The sequence below is a fragment of the Lepidochelys kempii genome, chromosome 1 (genome assembly GCF_965140265.1).
Source record: "Lepidochelys kempii isolate rLepKem1 chromosome 1, rLepKem1.hap2, whole genome shotgun sequence".
Lineage (NCBI taxonomy): Eukaryota > Metazoa > Chordata > Testudines > Cheloniidae > Lepidochelys > Lepidochelys kempii.
The window spans coordinates 61,535,284-61,552,209 of NC_133256.1; the positions used below are offsets into that span (position 1 = coordinate 61,535,284).

General features: G+C 44.8%; 1 protein-coding gene across 6 annotated transcripts in view; it reads right to left on the reverse strand.

Moving 5' to 3' along the window:
• The window catches only part of DGKH (diacylglycerol kinase eta), a 277,531-nt gene that overhangs the window by 45,947 nt on the left and 214,658 nt on the right, over positions 1 to 16,926 (reverse strand). For 5 of the 6 annotated variants that reach the window (XR_012159131.1, XR_012159132.1, XM_073345679.1 and 2 more), the window contains exons 18-22: positions 6,553 to 6,687; positions 4,868 to 4,985; positions 3,978 to 4,088; positions 3,721 to 3,817; positions 634 to 741 (exon numbers count right to left, since the gene is read on the reverse strand). Coding sequence is in view for 4 of the 6 variants with exons in the window: in XM_073345679.1 (XP_073201780.1) it covers positions 634 to 741; positions 3,721 to 3,817; positions 3,978 to 4,088; positions 4,868 to 4,985; positions 6,553 to 6,687 (569 nt within the window). In the remaining 2 variants the exon portion in view is untranslated. The remainder of the gene's footprint in view (positions 1 to 633; positions 742 to 3,720; positions 3,818 to 3,977; positions 4,089 to 4,867; positions 4,986 to 6,552; positions 6,688 to 16,926) is intronic. The other variant, XM_073345657.1, reaches the window with a different exon arrangement.

A 16,926-nucleotide genomic window follows, 5' to 3' on the forward strand; every position in this document is an offset into this window, starting at 1 on the left:
TACTGGCAACAATATATACAAGATATAGACACAGAAAAAGGTAATTAAAGGATTCTACAATTTTTAATCCTCTCCTTAGTTAATTTATTCTCAGTCCCCATTTTAAGATTCACCAATCCACCTACAGCTTTTTAAAGAATAGGAGTAAAATGAAGATATAAGCTGTGGCAATGATGCAGCTGGCCAGCTTCCTTTTCTGTTGGATATAGCACACAAAGTGCGTGCACTGGGAAACCTTGATTATAGCAGATCATAAACTAGTACATAAAAGAGGAGAGGAATTGCTATCATTCATCATTGTTTGAAAACGAGTCATGGCTAAAAATTTCATCTTTATAGCCATATATTCTTTGAGTATTGAGCCCTATTTGGAAATTTTGGTGACTTTAAGGGGAAAGGAAAGGAAAGAAAAAATAAATGAAAATCAAAGTGACATATTTTCAGTAAAAATGGAAAAACTTAATGCAAGAGCGCACATATTTCTAAACTGAAATCACCTTACAGAACAACAGCTTCCTGATAGTTATCCAAACTATATACCAGTACTATTACAATTAAATGAGAACAACAATAGTACAAAGTGCTTTTTGTAAATTTTGCTTCAAAGGGTTACTTTTCTTTAATGTTACTTACATCGTCCTCTTTGGTTCCACCCCAGAAATTAGTCCCACCAGCATAGCTTGGAATGTTTAGCACAGCTATGCCTTGAAGACTGGGGAGGGGGATGTATTGTCCATCACACTGTAATGCATAAAAACCTATGTGAGAATGTAAAACAAATGACCTGATAAAGTAATCAACCATTTCTAATTCACAAAGCATTTCAACAGAGCCAGCAATGGAAGCTAAAGTCAATATTGCATTAGTAGCTCTATATGAGTCTATTTTCCCTAGGCTGGGAAGTAGCTCTACATAAATCTATTCTTCACACACTAATCAATATTTTTCTTCTTACACTACAAAATATTTGAGCTACAAATATCTGCAACAGCGTCAAAAGGTAACTCTCTCTGTCCCTTCATAGAAATTTGCTCAAGTTCCCAGCAGTAACTTCCTGCATTTATATGTCAATCTCTAACTACTAGGAATTTGGAGGTTTTTTGCATCTTCTCCTGAAGCATATGGAGCTGGCTGCTGCCAATGACAGGATACTGGGCTAGCAGGACTGATCTTGGTGCATATGGTCCAGCATGTCTACTCTCTTCTAACCAGAAATACTACCAACAGCAGATAGCATCTTTTAGTTGCAATTTAGATCTCATCACTGGAAAAATAACTATACTACTGCAGCGCAAAGAGGTCAAATGAGCATACAAAATATTATAAGCATAAATATAAAATGAAAAATTATTAAATTAATGTTTAAACAATGTATAAAATGTTAATAAAATGTAAAAAGCTATGTAAGAATATATAAAAAGAGAAATACTACTTTCTTAAATAAACTAATACAGTGTAGCATTCCATTTGTCAACCACATAATGACAGAAGCCATTGCAGCATATCTACTTGTTAACTCTGGGATAAAATCTAGAAAAAAATTGCTATGAAAAATGAGAAAAAGTACTTATTGTGAGATTTCACTTTAAACATGAGATTTCATTGGATGCTGCCACCTTCCCCTCTCATTATTTCAAAAAAGGCATAATTAACCCACTGGATAATTAGAATCTCACCCTGCAGAGGTATTCATAGTATTGCTAAACTATTATTATTAGGATCTAGCATCCAAAGCATGCTAGATCCTTTCCTAAATATGCAAGAAGACTGTTTCCTACTCTGAAATACTTAGGATATAATCAGACAAACAGTGAAAGATGGAGGGAAAGGATTTAACGAACAAGCACAATGAGAAAGGTGGAGTTAACCAAAAGTCCAATTAGTGCTTATATGCTTGGCTTCACTTCTGTATTTGCCTCAGTGCCCTGAACTGTTCATGCCCATTTGCTATCCCAAGATGAAAAGACTTCTTTCACCATTTCCCCTGTACTCTGCATTGTCTACTTCTGACAATTTACAGAAAAACAGCCAGTCAGAAGATACTCATGAAATTCCAAACATGGAAAGAGTCTCTGGAGTAGTCCCTCTTTCTACATCCCCTATCACCTAAAATACTTAAACAACTCTGGCTGCTGCTGAAAAGTAACCCTGGAGTCAGTGAGAGAACAGTTTTGGAAATACAACATATTGAACCCACTTCTGAAAAAGTGGCTCAAAATGTATTAGAAATATGCTTAGTAGCACCTGTGATCTCTGGTTTCATATTATTCCACCTTAGCAGCAATATAAAAACTTAAAATATAACAATATCCAAAGTATGGCATGAAATTAATAGATGTGACTGCCACCTGTGAGTTATAGTATATGATTAGTTCTATCTTTTGAAAATGACTAATTTTATTTCACTCTTCAATGCTGTGTATTTTATTACTGCACATAACACAGATCATTTTGTAAGACAATACTAAATATGAAGCTTCCACTGACTTTTTTACTTCCAAAAATATTAAGAAATAATTATGAAAAGGTCAGATTTGAATGCTAAAATATATTTTATTCAAAAGAAATGTTACATTTGCAGGTTCTTAAATTAGAAATCCACCTGGAGCATACATAATGTTCTTTCCTATCATCATCTCACTAACTACAGCACAATTTCTAGATAATTGCTGAATCCTTCGATAATGGAAACTTTCTTCTATAAGACTAAACCTTCTAAAGTGCACTCAAGAGAAAGAGTTATAATAAATTAAAATTACGCCCTCAGGTTAACAGGTATCTTCATATAAATAAAACGAACTTCCAGATAAAATATTTAACACAAAGAAAAAGACAATGCATGTTCTTTCCTTCCCCATCACGCTTTGGAAGAAAACTTACATAACAATTTCCCAGACTTATATCACGGCTAATCTCTTGCTACATATCTGAACTTGTTAAGCATTAATGTTTTCAAGTTCCCAGTATTTTGAAAAAGGCTTAAATTTGGTTTTAGAACTAGAGTAGGAACTAGCCAGATTGAATTGATTTATACATGTATCTGTGTTGTGGCAAGACACAATATCTTGCAACTTCTACACAGCTCCCTCAATATTGGAATTAGGAAAGTCTCTCTAAATGCCCCAGTTCTTTATGTACTAAATTCTTTATGTACTACATTCATCTGTCATTTATCATGAAGTCATTTTTAATTATTCTTAAGCCTTCTTTTCCAAGATGTTTATTATGTACTTTGTATAGACATTTAGTCAGTTTCCATACAGGTTAAACCAACGTGATAGGATTAATGATCTTTTTTTCCATAACGTATATATGTTTTTATTGTTGTTCTTGAGATCTATTCTCCATTCAATGTGTCCCCAAAACCTCTTATTGGTGTCAGTGGGAGTTGCATATTGAGAAAACAGATCACTTAGAGTCTACTGTCTCTTTAATTATACAAAAAAATAATAGGAGTGACAATGATAAAAGTTATTCAGAAACATTGGACGCCATACTTTTGCAGATTTCAGAATACTTATTGTGTGTCCAAGGATTCACATTGTGATGAACTTCTCATCCACGGCATTTCACAGACTACATTTATGAGGGACAGATTTTTCATAGTTTCACCTAACTTAGGTAAAAAACAAGTGAGATATTTCAAGATAATCCCCATGTTCTGCACTGTAAATTTTAATGGCAAAAACTCATTGAATCTGTAAATAAAATAAATATTACCTCAAGCTGAACTTTTTGTTCTAAGTTCTTATAGGTCCTTTGCAGTAATTCTTTGGTACCAAGCACCCCATACCACATCATGTTCTTTGTCCGGCTTCTGGAAATAAGTAAATAAAAATTCATATACTGAAGCATGCAATTTGTTATGTACCAAAGCTGTGGAAAGAGGCAAAAGTTAAGGATATAAAATAAAGCAAACAGAATAACAACATTAAAAAAATTAAACTTCTCTGCTTTATCACTAAGAACTCCATTACCGGCACTTTTCAGGGTGTTCCTCTCGCTTGTTATTAAATTCTAATGAAATTTTTGCATCTAATCCAATTCCAAAGTAGTTGTTCATGACACATTTTTCTGAATATCCTTCCCTGTGAAAAGAATACATATACGTAATTATCCAGTTATGAAGTTATCTGAACAATTACTTTAGAGCTTTGAGCTAGATTGTGGCTGGCCCTAGCACAGGACCATGACCGAGGCAGGGTGCAAAACATTTGATTGATTGATCTTAGATACTGATATGGCCCCATCACTCAGTATATGAACACCTCACAAACTTTAATGTATTTAAACTCTCAACACCCCTGGAAGACAGGGAAGTGCTATTATCCCTATTTTACAGATGGCAAACTGAGGCACACAGGAAGTCGGTGATGGAGCAGGAAATTGAGCCCAGATCTCCCAAGTCCTAGGCTGGTGCCATAACCACTGGACCATCCTTCTGCTCTATAGCAGTCACAGGGACCATGGAGTGTAAGTCACCTCAAAAGGGTCAGAGAAGAGACAGGGCTTTACCTCCCCAACCCTACCTAGAGGAGCTTGCCCACGATGGAGGAAGTTGCATGCTCCTAAGGTGAAGAGAGAACATGCTTCATGTGTGTATCAAGGAGCTCCACTGGCCACAACGCCTTCCAGTGATCCTGCTGTAGCAATGCGACTCTGCATTGCTTTTAACTCAGGGCCTCTGCCTAAAATACACCATCTGGCTCTTTGAATTTATTGAGCATTATTATCTATAAAAATTGTGCTTTAAGGCTTGCGTTATTCATTCTAGTAATTACAAAGTACAATTTCCTAAAGAAATGATTAAGGAAAAAAGACTGAACCTCAACACAGTCAATTTGAGAAAACAAGGAGATTTTCTTACAGTGAATCTGGATCAGGGTCAATAAATGGGGTAGCACCAAATGGATCAATGTTTGCTAGTAACATTTTGCTGATAATAGAACTCCCCGCAATTGAGGCAGCTAATCCAGCTCTTAAACCTGAAGGAGAAAACACAGAAACAAAACAATATTAAAAAACAGAGTCACAGCAATATTTTTTTAATGTAACTCATGTAATCCTGAGAGATAGTATTGTCTATAGCCAAGCACAGGATGGACAGGAAGTGCGCTTTCTCAGACAGCTCTGCTACTGCACCTCAGTTCTACCTACATTACCTCGTTCTTCCAGACTTGGCCTCTCTTGAGCAGAAAGCCAACTGAGTTGAATTCTGTGGTGGTTCACTGTCCAGCACTGGAGAAAAACGTCACGATTTCAATCCAAGACTCCGGAGGTGACAGGTTGCACAGTAATTAACTGGCTCACCTAATGCCACTGAAGGTTACCATATTTTTCATCTCTTAGTCCAGTCACCCAGTCTCCAAACTATTTCATTACTTCGGGTTGGTTTTGGGAGGAGTTGGGGATGGGGAGGCGCGCAGGCTTCCAGAGCAGGATCATTGTTCATGCAGCCTGTCATCACATTTAGAATCTTTGAGAAATGCTTAACTCCTTAATTCGGCTTGATAAATGTATGTTCAATAGGGAGTTCTTCCCTTGCCACCCTTTTACACAAGAGAACTTCCCTGCAAAATGTGTAAAGCCAGCACTTTGATCTCTTAGACAGGGAGGAAGGGGTTGAAGTCAAGTGAGAGAAGGACAAAGAGACAGAACAAACAAGTATGGGTGGAAAATGAGGGCAAGGGGAATAGAGAACAGAAAGACAGTGCTGGAAAGAAGAGGAATGGGGAGGAAAGAGAGAGAGAGACAGACAGATGTAAAAACAGAAATACAAGTTAAATGAAAATAAATAAGGAAGACAGAGCCTGATTAGTTTTGCCTACTGGAAAGTTGGCAACCCTGCCATGCCCATTTTGGCTAATATCAAAGTAACATGCACAGCTGTGTTTAATTAATGCAGATAGAAATTTGCTTTCAAAAGCTTTTAGTTAAAGTGATCTACAAACAATACATGCTTAGTTTCAACCTATGTTGTTAATATTGATAATGAAAGTTCATTAAGCCAGTGTTTTAGCAATGCTTTCTGGTATACATTTTTAATTTGGGATGTGTACAGATTTCCTAACTGCTATTGTTGCAAAGTACCTTTTTACAGTTTAATTTATGATATTTTTACTGACAGGTATGTCCCCTTGCATTTAATTCAGTCAAAAGATCATTTCTTACCGAACTCTGGCCCTTAGTCTCTTAGTAGGCTAGCATAGCCTTCATCCACTAGGGGATCAAGGTTCCTTTGACTCCACTAATCAGTCAGTAATGGACAATGAACACAGCCCTCCCATTTCTGCTCCTCATTCCCAAACCAAGTGCAATGCTTTTGCAATATATCTGGTGCTCAGGACAGTGACCAGAAGCATTTTCAATTAACATACTTTCTCAATTGTACCACACAAAGAGGTTATGTGTATAAATTGACTCATTTTTGTAAAGTCTTTGACATCTCTGGGTGGAAGACACTATGTAAGTGCAATGTATTATTATTTAACAACTAATTGTGGCATATAGCATGATACTGAAAGGACTAATAGAGTTCAGAATTATCATTACCTGGGCAGATTATCCTGGTGTTAAGTACAGGGAGGTTTTCTTTGCTGGCTGCCACAGCTGGGGCAGAGAAAGAGCCAGTATGAGAGGGGATGCCCCGACTTGTATGTCGATCTGGAGATTTTGGTGCAGTTTTAACTATGCCAAAAAAAGAAGAAGAAGAAATAACAAAGTTAGAACAAAATATACACTCACACACGAATTGTAGATACAATTGCATATGTTCTTATCTAAGGTTCAGAGCCTCAACATATTGTATAAGCATGAACTATTAATCTAACCCAAGGGTTCTCAGACTTTTGCACTGGTAACCCTTTTCACATTGCAAGCCTCTGAGCGCGACCCCCCCTTATACATTAAAAACAATTTTTTATATATTTAAGGTTTCAGAGTAACAGCCGTGTACGTCCGTATTCGCAAAAAGAAAAGGAGTACTTGTGGCACCTTAGAGACTAACCAATTTATTTGAGCATAAGCTTTCGTGAGCTACAGCTCACTTCATCGGATGCATACTGTGGAAACTGCAGAAGACATTATATACACAGAGACCATGAAACAATACCTCCTCCCACCCCACTCTCCTGCTGGTAATAGCTTATCTAAAGTGATCACTCTCCTTACAATGTGTATGATAATCAAAGTTTGTGTGTGGGGGGGCGGAGGGTGAGAAAACCTGGATTTGTGCTGGAAATGGCCCAACTTGATTATCATACACATTATAAGGAGAGTGATCACTTTAGATAAGCTATTACCAGCAGGAGAGTGGGGTGGGAGGAGGTATTGTTTCATGGTCTCTGTGTATATAATATCTTCTGCAGCTTCCACAGTATGCATCCGATGAAGTGAGCTGTAGCTCACGAAAGCTTATGCTCAAATAAATTGGTTAGTCTCTAAGGTGCCACAAGTACTCCTTTTCTTTATATATTTAACACCATTATAAACGCTGAAGGCAAAGCGGGGTTTGGGGTGGAGGCTGACAGCTCGCGACCCCCCGCATGTAATAACCTCATGACCCCCCTGAGGGGTCCCAACCTCCAGTTTGAGAACCCCTGATCTAACCTATTAACTCTCTTTGAGATCTCTGGAGAACCGGCAAATATCTGTATTGTTTTGTATGAATATTGTGTGTCCCTCTGTGTGTTTGCTTGTGATGGGTTACTTGCTATGGAGTTAGATCAAAAGGAGTTGTTAAAGAAACCAAGCAGGAAAGATGAAATAATGCCCTAGATAAGAAGCACCCCAGGAAATGTTCAAACACAATAACCAGGAATATAGCTGTGAAGATGTAGCTGTTTTGCCAAGGCTGAGAATCTAGAGATCAAAAGACACACATCTGTTAAAAGATCTGCCCTGCAGAAAGGGAGTGGGGAGAAAAGGTTGTCAGCTGCTACAGACTGACAGAGTCTGGGTCTGTTGAAAGCACAATGTAACTTGGTCCCCAAGAGACTGCAGGACACCACAGCTAAGTCATGTCTACTGAGGGGCTGAGAAGGAATGCCAAGCGTAGTTAAGACAGTCAGCATATAGATGTGTTATTTTAAATCCGCTTCTTGGAGTGCTGTGCACCTTTGGCAAATAAATCACAACTTGTTTTAAAGAAACTGCTTCTGTGTCACTGCATATTATTACTGTCCACAGGCTGCCGAAGGGAAACTCTGATAGGTGCCATGCCGATGGAGCCTGCTAGATATCCAAACTGGCAATCAGGGGGGTGATTGGATCATGGATATCCACCCCAAAGAGAAGTGGAGGCACAATCATGCCTTGCAAGGGTGCGTGGAACTGGAAAAGGATCTCAAAAGGGTCAGCCTAAGCACGGACTATAACCAGAAATATCCCCATTTATTTGTTTATTTATTTTATTTATTTTACTCATGGAGAAACTCAGATGCAGGAAGTTCAAGTGATTAGCCCAAATGAAAATCCTCAGAGATACATAGAAGAAGACCTCTGGACTTCCCAACTTCCACTTCAATTCATTAGGGAAAACACTAATTTAATATTACCTTAAATACTGCACTTCATTTCTGATAAATGTAATAGGATGTCCCATTGAAAAAAAATGCAGAATTAAGAAGGAAAAAAAGGCAAAATTAATTCTAAGTTTAAAAGATTTGCTGTAATATGAATTATGTATAAGGCCACTAACCCACATCCAAAGTTCTTGGAGTGCTATATAATAATTTCATAATAAATTATAAACAAATCTAATAAAAACTGCCCTAATAAAACTAAAGAAAAATGGAGGAGAAAGGGAAACATTCTAATAGTTGGGGTAACAAGTAATCTATAATTAGGGGTAAGAGTACTTCCCATTTTTTAAAAACTGGGAATAAATGCAAGTCTTTACTTGGTGTTTAAAGGAAGGGAGTGGAGGAGCTGTGGCAAACGGAAAGAGGAAACACCATAGAACCGACTACAGTTCGAGACAGATTATCTGTCAACATGAGGCCCTGGTTCAGGAAAGAATTTAAGCAAAAATACATAAGTATGTGTTTATGTCCATTAACTTCAATGGGACAGAAGCGTGTGCTTAAAAGTTAAAGTGCTTTCCTGAACTGGGACCTAGCACATGATCATTACATCAGCTCTAGGTGCAGACTCAAAGGGGAGATCAAACTTAGCTGGGCTTACAGTCAAAAATATGGTCCTGCTCTGACAAGCAACTCAATAAAATGGCTTTGTAGGGGGTCTATATTTATTGTCTCTACATGACATCTAGGTCAAACATGATCCACTTACAAGTAAAAGAGATGGGGGAAGGTGTTTTCTAATGACTAGCTTTGCAAAGTCAGCATGGGATCTGAAAGCTAAGCTCATCAGCAGCGTAACCACACTGTCTTCAGACTATACTTTCAGTGACACTTGTGCAACCTCTTAACGTCAATGGAATTACATAGGTCTGACTGATTAGCCAGGTAGCTGGACTTCAGTAAACAATTTTGTTAATGATGCACAAACTGGAAACAGAATCCAGCTCAGACTCTCTCAGCTGTGTTGTGTCTGCAGGAGCAACAGCAGTAAAAATGTATTATTGTCGCTAAAGTGAGCAGATATACTCACTATGCCACAGAGAAGGGATAAAGATAAGTAAAGAGATACCATTTTAGATAGTCATTTTCAGAGTAGAAATTCACATTAAAGGCTCTAACAGTGACAGTTTAAAATTCATCCACAATGTTACAGGCAGTCAGTGTATAAATAAAGAACGCAGGATGGGAGTATTACACAGTGACGGCTTCTTAAATCACTAAGGAAACACGCTGCAGCATTCTGTACTAGTAAGCTATGACAAAAGCCCACTGCTGGAAATCATACCAGGAGGGAATTATAATAATGGAGCCCCACAGCCGCCAGAGCATGTTGCTTTTGTAATGTCATAAAAAACGGTTACTTACCTTCTTGTAACTGTTGTTCTTTGAGAGGTGTTGTTCACGTCCATTCCACAATAGGTGCGCGTACGCCACGTGCACAAGCGTCGGAAACTTTTTCCCTTAGCAGCTCCCGTCGGGGCCCCCCCGAGTGGCGCCACTGTGCCATGCATATATATACTGCTGCCGCCCGACCCCCTCCGGTTCCTTCTTGCCGGTGACTCTGACAGAGGGGTAGGAGGGTGGGTGGTGGAATGGACAACTCATCTCGAAGAACAACAGTTACGAGAAGGTAAGTAACCGTTTTTTCTTCTTCGAGTGCTTCTTCATGTCCATTCCACATTAGGTGAATCACAAGCTTACCTCTGGAGGAGGGTAGGAGTTACGGAACTGCTAGGAGGACCGCTCTGCCAACCGCTGCATCCTCTCTGGCCTGCTGGTTGACCGCGTAGTGGGTCGTGAAGGTGTGCACCGAGGACCAGGTGGCTGCTCTGCAGATCTCCTGGATCAGGACCTGAGCCAGGAAACCGTGGAAGTCGCTTGCGCCCTGTTCGAGTGGGCTGTGACCATCGGAGCTGGAACACCTGCGAGCTCATAGCATGCCCGGATGCAGCTTGTTATCCAAGACAAGATCTGCTGCGCCGACACTGAGAGGCCTTTCATCCTCTCACGCCACAAACAGCTGCGCAGATTTACGAAAGGGTTTGGTGCGCTCCAAATAGAATGCTAGCGCTCAACGGATATCCAGGGTGTGTAAGCTGCGGTGACTCAGGTCCGTATGGGGTTTTGGAAAAAACACCTGCAGACAAATGTCCTGGCACAAATGGAATTGCGAGTCCACCTTAGGGAGGAACTTGGGGTGCGGTCGGAGCTGCACCTTACCCTTGTGAAACACTGTATGTGGTGGCTCAGAGATGAAAGCCCTCAGCTCGGACACCCTTCTGGCTGAGGTAATGGCAACCAGAAATGCTATCTTCCAGGAAAGGTGGAGAAGGGAGCAGGTAGCAAGGGGCTCAAACGGGGGTCCCATGAGTTTAGAGAGGACCAAGTTAAGGTTCCAAGGAGGGACTGGGGGGCGTGAGTATGGAAACATCCTCTCCAATCTTTTAAGGAACGGTCCCACCATTGGGTGGGAAAACACCAAGCCCCCGAAAACCCCGGACGGAAGGAGAAGATAGCCGCCAGGTGCACTCTAAGTGAGGACGGGGCCAGCCCCTGCTGCTTGAGGTGCAGGAGGTACTCGAGAATGGCTTGCACCGGGGCCTGGCACGGCTGCACCTGTTGGGGCTCACACCAACAGGATAACCTTTTCCACTTGGCCATATAGGTAACCCTGGTAAAGGGTTCCTTACTGCCAAGCAGAATCTGCTGCACAGGAAGGGAGCACTGGCTCTCCAAGGCATTTAGCCACAGAGCTTCCATGCCGTCAGGTGTAGTGATTGCAGCTCGGGGTGGAGAAGCCGCCCACGGTCCTGCGTGATGAGGTCCCGGTGTAGGTGCAGGACTACAGGGGCCTCCACCGACAGCTCTAGGAGCGTTGTGTACCAGTGCTGGCGGGGCCACGCCGAGGCGATGAGGACCACTGCAGCCCTGTCCCTGCATACCTTGAGCAGGACCTTGTGTACCTACCAAGGAGAGCTGGGGAAACGCATACATCAAGCCCCTTCCCCACGGGATCACAAATGCATCTGCAACTGAGCCCGGGCTGTGGCCCTGGAACGAGCAGAACCGTGGGCACTGGGCATTGGCCCTGGTGGCAAACAGGTCTACCCGGGGAAACCCCCACCTGCGGAAGAGCAAAAGCACGACGTCCGCTCTGAACGTGCACTTGTGCATGTGATACAACCTGCTGAAGTAGTCCGCCAGTTCGTTTCGCACCCCCGGGAGATAGGACGCCTGAAGGAGAATGGCGAGGGCTATACAAAAGTCCCAGAGGAGGAGAGCCTCATGACAGAGCAGCGAGGAATGGGCCCCGCCCTGCTTGTTTATATAAAATATGGCAGTAGTGATGTCTGTTAGAACTGTCACGCTGTGACCATTCAGAGTGGCGTGAAAGGTCTGGCAGGCGAGACGAACTGCCCTGAGCTCCTTCACATTGATATGGAGCGACCGCTCTGCCCCGTTCCACAAGCCCTGAGTCCTGAGGTCCCCCAGATGAGCCCCCGATCCATGGTCTGATGCGTCTGTCACCAGCATCAGGTCCAGCTGTGGGGCGGCAAAGGGGATGCCTTTGCAAACCACAGGATGGGACTGCCACCACAGCAGGGAGTCCAGCAAGTCCCTTGGGGCTGTCACTATCAAGTCCAGGGGGTCCCTGCCTGGGCGGTATATCCGAGCGAGCCATGCCTGCAGAGTCCTGAGTCTCAGTCTGGCATGCCTGACCATGTGCATGCATGCTGCCATGTGGCCCAGCAGCCGCAGGCAGCACCTGGCCGTTGTCGTTGGAAACTGGCGCAGGAAGGCCACCGCTTGCTGGATAGCTCGGAAGCGGGATACTGGAAAGGCTTGCCCTGGCCTGCACCACGTCCAGGACCGCCCCTGTGAATTCCACTCTCTGCGTGGGCACGAGAGTGGACTTGGGGACATTGATCAGGAGCCCCAGCTCGTGGAACAATCTCAGGGCCACCTCCACGTGGCCCCGCACTTCTGCTTCGGATCAACGCTCCAGGAGCCAATCGTCGAGGTACGGGTACACCCAGATTCTCTGCCTCCGTAAGAAGGCTGCCACCACCGCCATGCACTTCGTGAACACCCGTGGGGCCACAGCTACACCGAACAGGAGAATCGCAAACTGGTAATGCTGTTGGCCCACGGTGAAGCGCAGGAACCGCTGATGAGCTGGGTAGATGGCGACAAGAAAGTACGCGTCCTTCACGTCGAGGGCAGCATACCAGCCTCCCGGATCCAGGGAAGGGATGATGGTGCCCAGAGACACCATGCGGAACCGGGCCTTGACCAGGAACTTGTTGAGCTTTCGCAGGTCTAAAATGGGACGAAGGCCCCCTTTGGCCTTGGGGATGAGGAAGTACCTGGAGTAGAATCTTTCCCCCTTAGGCCATGCGGCACCATCTCTACCGCCCCCACCTGTAGCAGCGAGTGAACCTCCTTCTCTAGGAGATGCTCATGAGAGGGGTCCCTGAAGAGGGACGGGGCAGGGGGGTGGGAGGGAGGGAAGAGAATTGCAGCGAGTACCCATTCCGTACCATGCGTAAGACCCAACGGTCCGACGTAATGCTGGACCACGCTCGCGAGAAATGGGACAGGCGGTTCAGGAAACAAGGGGATGGATCCGGTGACTGGTCTGGTACGCTGTCCTCGAGCGCACCTTCAAAAGCCTGGCTTAGTGCCCAGCTGGGATTTGTGCTGATCTTAGTTCTGGCCCTGCACATTATTATTGTTATTATTGCGCCGTCGCCTGTTATCCCTGCTTTGCCTACCGTAAGGCTCATGCCTATGACGAGGCTGGTCCTGATGCTGAGGGGAAGGCTGCAGCTTAAAGGGCTTCCTCTGCATCACTGGGGTGTGCATACCCAGCAACTTAAGCGTAGTCCTTGAGGCTATGCATCCTTGCATCTGTCTGGTCCAAAAAAAGCCTGGACCCTTCAAAGGGGAGGTTCTGAAGTGTACTCTGGACCTCAGGTGGCAGGCGTGACTCCTGCAGCCACGCCGAGCACCTCATGACCACCCCCGACAAGATTGTTCTGGCCACCGTGTCTGCTGAATCCAGAGCGGCCTGGAGAGAGGTCTTAGCCACTGCCTTGCCCTCATCCACCAGGGCCGTAAACTCCTGTTGGGAGCCTTGTGGGAGGTTGTCCTTAAAACTTCCCCACCGCTGCCCAGGAGTTAAAATTATGCCTGTTGAGAATGGCCTGCTGGTTAGCAATCCTCATCTGAAGGCCCCCCGACAAGTACACCTTTCTGCCAAAAAGGTCCGGGCGTTTCTCCTCCTTGGCCTTAGGTGCCGGGGCTTGTTGACCATGGCGCTCCCTTTCGTTCACCGCCAAGACCACCAGTGAGCACGGACTTGGGTGGCAAAATAAGAATTCGTAGCCCTTTGACGGGGCTTGTGCTCCACACCCTTGGCCGTTGGAGCGCTGGAGGCCAGGGTCTGCCATATAGTCTTATAATTCAATTGGATGGTCTTAATGAGCAGGAGCACTATTCTAGATGGACCTTCGGGGCTCAAAATGTCCACCATGGGGTCCTCCTGCTCAACCATCTCCTCAGCCTGCAGACCCAAGTTCTGGGTGACCCTACGCAGTAGCTCCTGGTGGGCTCTGTGGTCTATGGGTGGAGGGCCAGACACCACTGTTCCTGCCACCGCCTCATCCGGGGATTACGAGGAGGTTAGCAGCTGCTCAACCCCCTCTGGCTGGTCCTCCTGCTCCCCTTCTCCCGCGGGAGGGGCCTCCAGCTCGGGAGACCTCAGGGCTGCACCGGATTCAGTGCTGGTCTCTCCAGTTTACTCTGGGGGGATGCTGGAGGCCTGGATACTGTAGCTTCCAGCGCCATCGGGCGTGGTTGCAGGGACCAGGAGCACTGCACCAAGTAGCTCGCCCTGGATGGAGCCTCTTGGAGCTGTTGATAGGCCCAAGGAATCCAGAAGGGCCAGTGACCTGTTGGCCCCCATTGGGGGTGCCACCCCGTCTGAGGGTCCTTGCTGTCCAGAGCACAGTGCGATTAACTGCAAAGGCTGGAGTCGGCGCCGGACTGCAGCAATGCCAACTGCAAAGGCCACGGCAGTGCCGATGATCTGTGCCAGCAAGAGATCGACAAGCGGCTCCTAACAGAACGGGAGCAAGACCGGTACCAATATCCCCAGGACCGGGATCCGGACCAGGGCCGGCGTTCTTGGGACCGGGATCGGCACCTGCGGGAGTCCTCCAGTAAGGGCCGTCTCGACTCTTCCTGGTGCCAGTCTCCAATTGGTGCTGGGGAGTGTCATGCCTCATTCGTTACTTCCTCGCGCCAATCCACTCCCAATACCGCGACTTCCTTCTGACCCGTGGGTAACTGGGAGTCCGCATACAAGGAGCTCGACCAGGACCAACTCCGGGAGCGGTGCCAGGATGGCGTCCTCAAACGGCACACCATTTCCGGCTTACTCCTCGACAGCACCCGTGGCATGGGTGCCAGAGGATTCTCCCTGTACAGGAGGGGGCTCGTCGCCAACAGCTCAATGAGGTCCTTTGCCACCTCAAAGGTGTCAGGCGTGGAGGGCATCCACTAAGTCCTCGAGCCCGTCATCTGCACTGAGCTCACTTAGGACTGGGCTCGGTGGGACTTGTGGTGCTGGAGCCACCGGTGCCAGGGCCGGTACAGCGGCCTTCCCGCTCTTATCGGTGCTCGGGGCCTTGGAAGGTGCCGGCCTCCTCTGCGGGGAACGTCCGCGCCTTCCTACCCGTCCGGCCGGGAGCGGGTGCTGGAAGCCTCCAAGCACCTAATCACTTAAGTGTGCACAACAAAGGTATGCTAACTAACTGATAACAGCTATCTATAAGAGAAAGGCTAAAGGACTGCTCTCATACAAGAGAGAGAGGTTGTTCCAATGCCCTCACGGACGGTAAGAAGGAACTGGAGGCGGTTGGCAGCAGGGGTATATATGCATGGCACAGTGGCACCACTCGGGGGTCCCGCCGCTAAGGGGAAAAGTTTCCGATGCTTGTGCATGCAACGCATGCACACATAATGTGGAATGGACGTGAACAAGCACTCGATGAAGAATGGGATAAATTGGGGTATAGCACAAGAAACTGGGAAAATAAATAAATGTCTCCTACCCATGCCCAAAACATGGTTTGCCAGAGTAAAGCTGCCATGTAGCAGTACTGAAGTATCCAGAAAGACTTACACGATAAGAAACTTTTTTAGTTTAACAAAAATACTATTATTTCTGAAGCTACTCATTACGTGACTGTAGAATTTCAGCTAGAACCTTCCTCAGTTCCCTCCTGCTTGGCTTTCTGCTACATACAATCTCTTAGGACATGATCAAAAAAGACTACCTGTTTTAAAACCTCCAAACAAGACCTCGCTAAATGGGAATAGTAGAGAACAGGAAGGTGTCACATACTGATGACCCTCCACCCCAGCAAGATTTCAATCTTCCCAGGGTTGAGGACAGAAAACTACTATAATTCCAGTGCATCCAGCTGGAACTGACTATTGTCAAGTAGTTCGCCAAGCCAAGACAGATCTAGTAGGTCTATGTGCAATACATGATATTAGGCTGTGTATCATCAATACACTGGTGAAGTTCTATCCCGTGTTTAGAAATAACTCCCAGGGCTGTAAATGGTCCTCGTGGCTGCTCTGACCCCAGGAGCAGCCAAGATTTGGAAAAGCGCAAAGAAGGCTTAAAGACACCTTAGCCCCCCACATCCCGCTAGGCTCCTTAGATGTGCAGCATGGAATCTCACTCCATTTCTTGAGGACAGGGAAAACCTCTGCATAACTGAGGATAGTCAGCATCCTTCTCTCTAAAGGCCTCTCAGCACATGAAGTTATACTGGTATAATTGTACAGATACAATTAAACCACTGCGAGTCCCCATGAAGACACTCTTATTCCAAAATAAGAGTGGCTCTTCCCATTTTAGCTTAAACTGCTTCTAAAACAACATAAAGATAAACGAGAAAAAAGGCACAGTTTTACAGAATAAAAGTTTCCTCTTGGAGAGTTATACCAGTATAACTGTAGCAGTTTAAATTCATACAGTACTTACTGTATACTGGTACAACTTCCTGTGTAGAAAATCCCTAAGTTAATCATTGACAGTGATTAAAATTATTGTATTAAAATCCCTAAGTTAGCCATTGACAGTGGCTGCCAACAGTGGTATCAAGTAACTAGGATGTGGGGGCAAGAGAGCTTCCAGGTATTGAGTTTCTGGGAAATCAGAGAAGTACTGACCTTCCTCATCCAAAACCAAACTGAACTCAACAGGGGAGAGAAAGCCTTTTGAGGTCCCGTCTCTTGATATCAAAAGGCTTGGTAAGGGAAACCA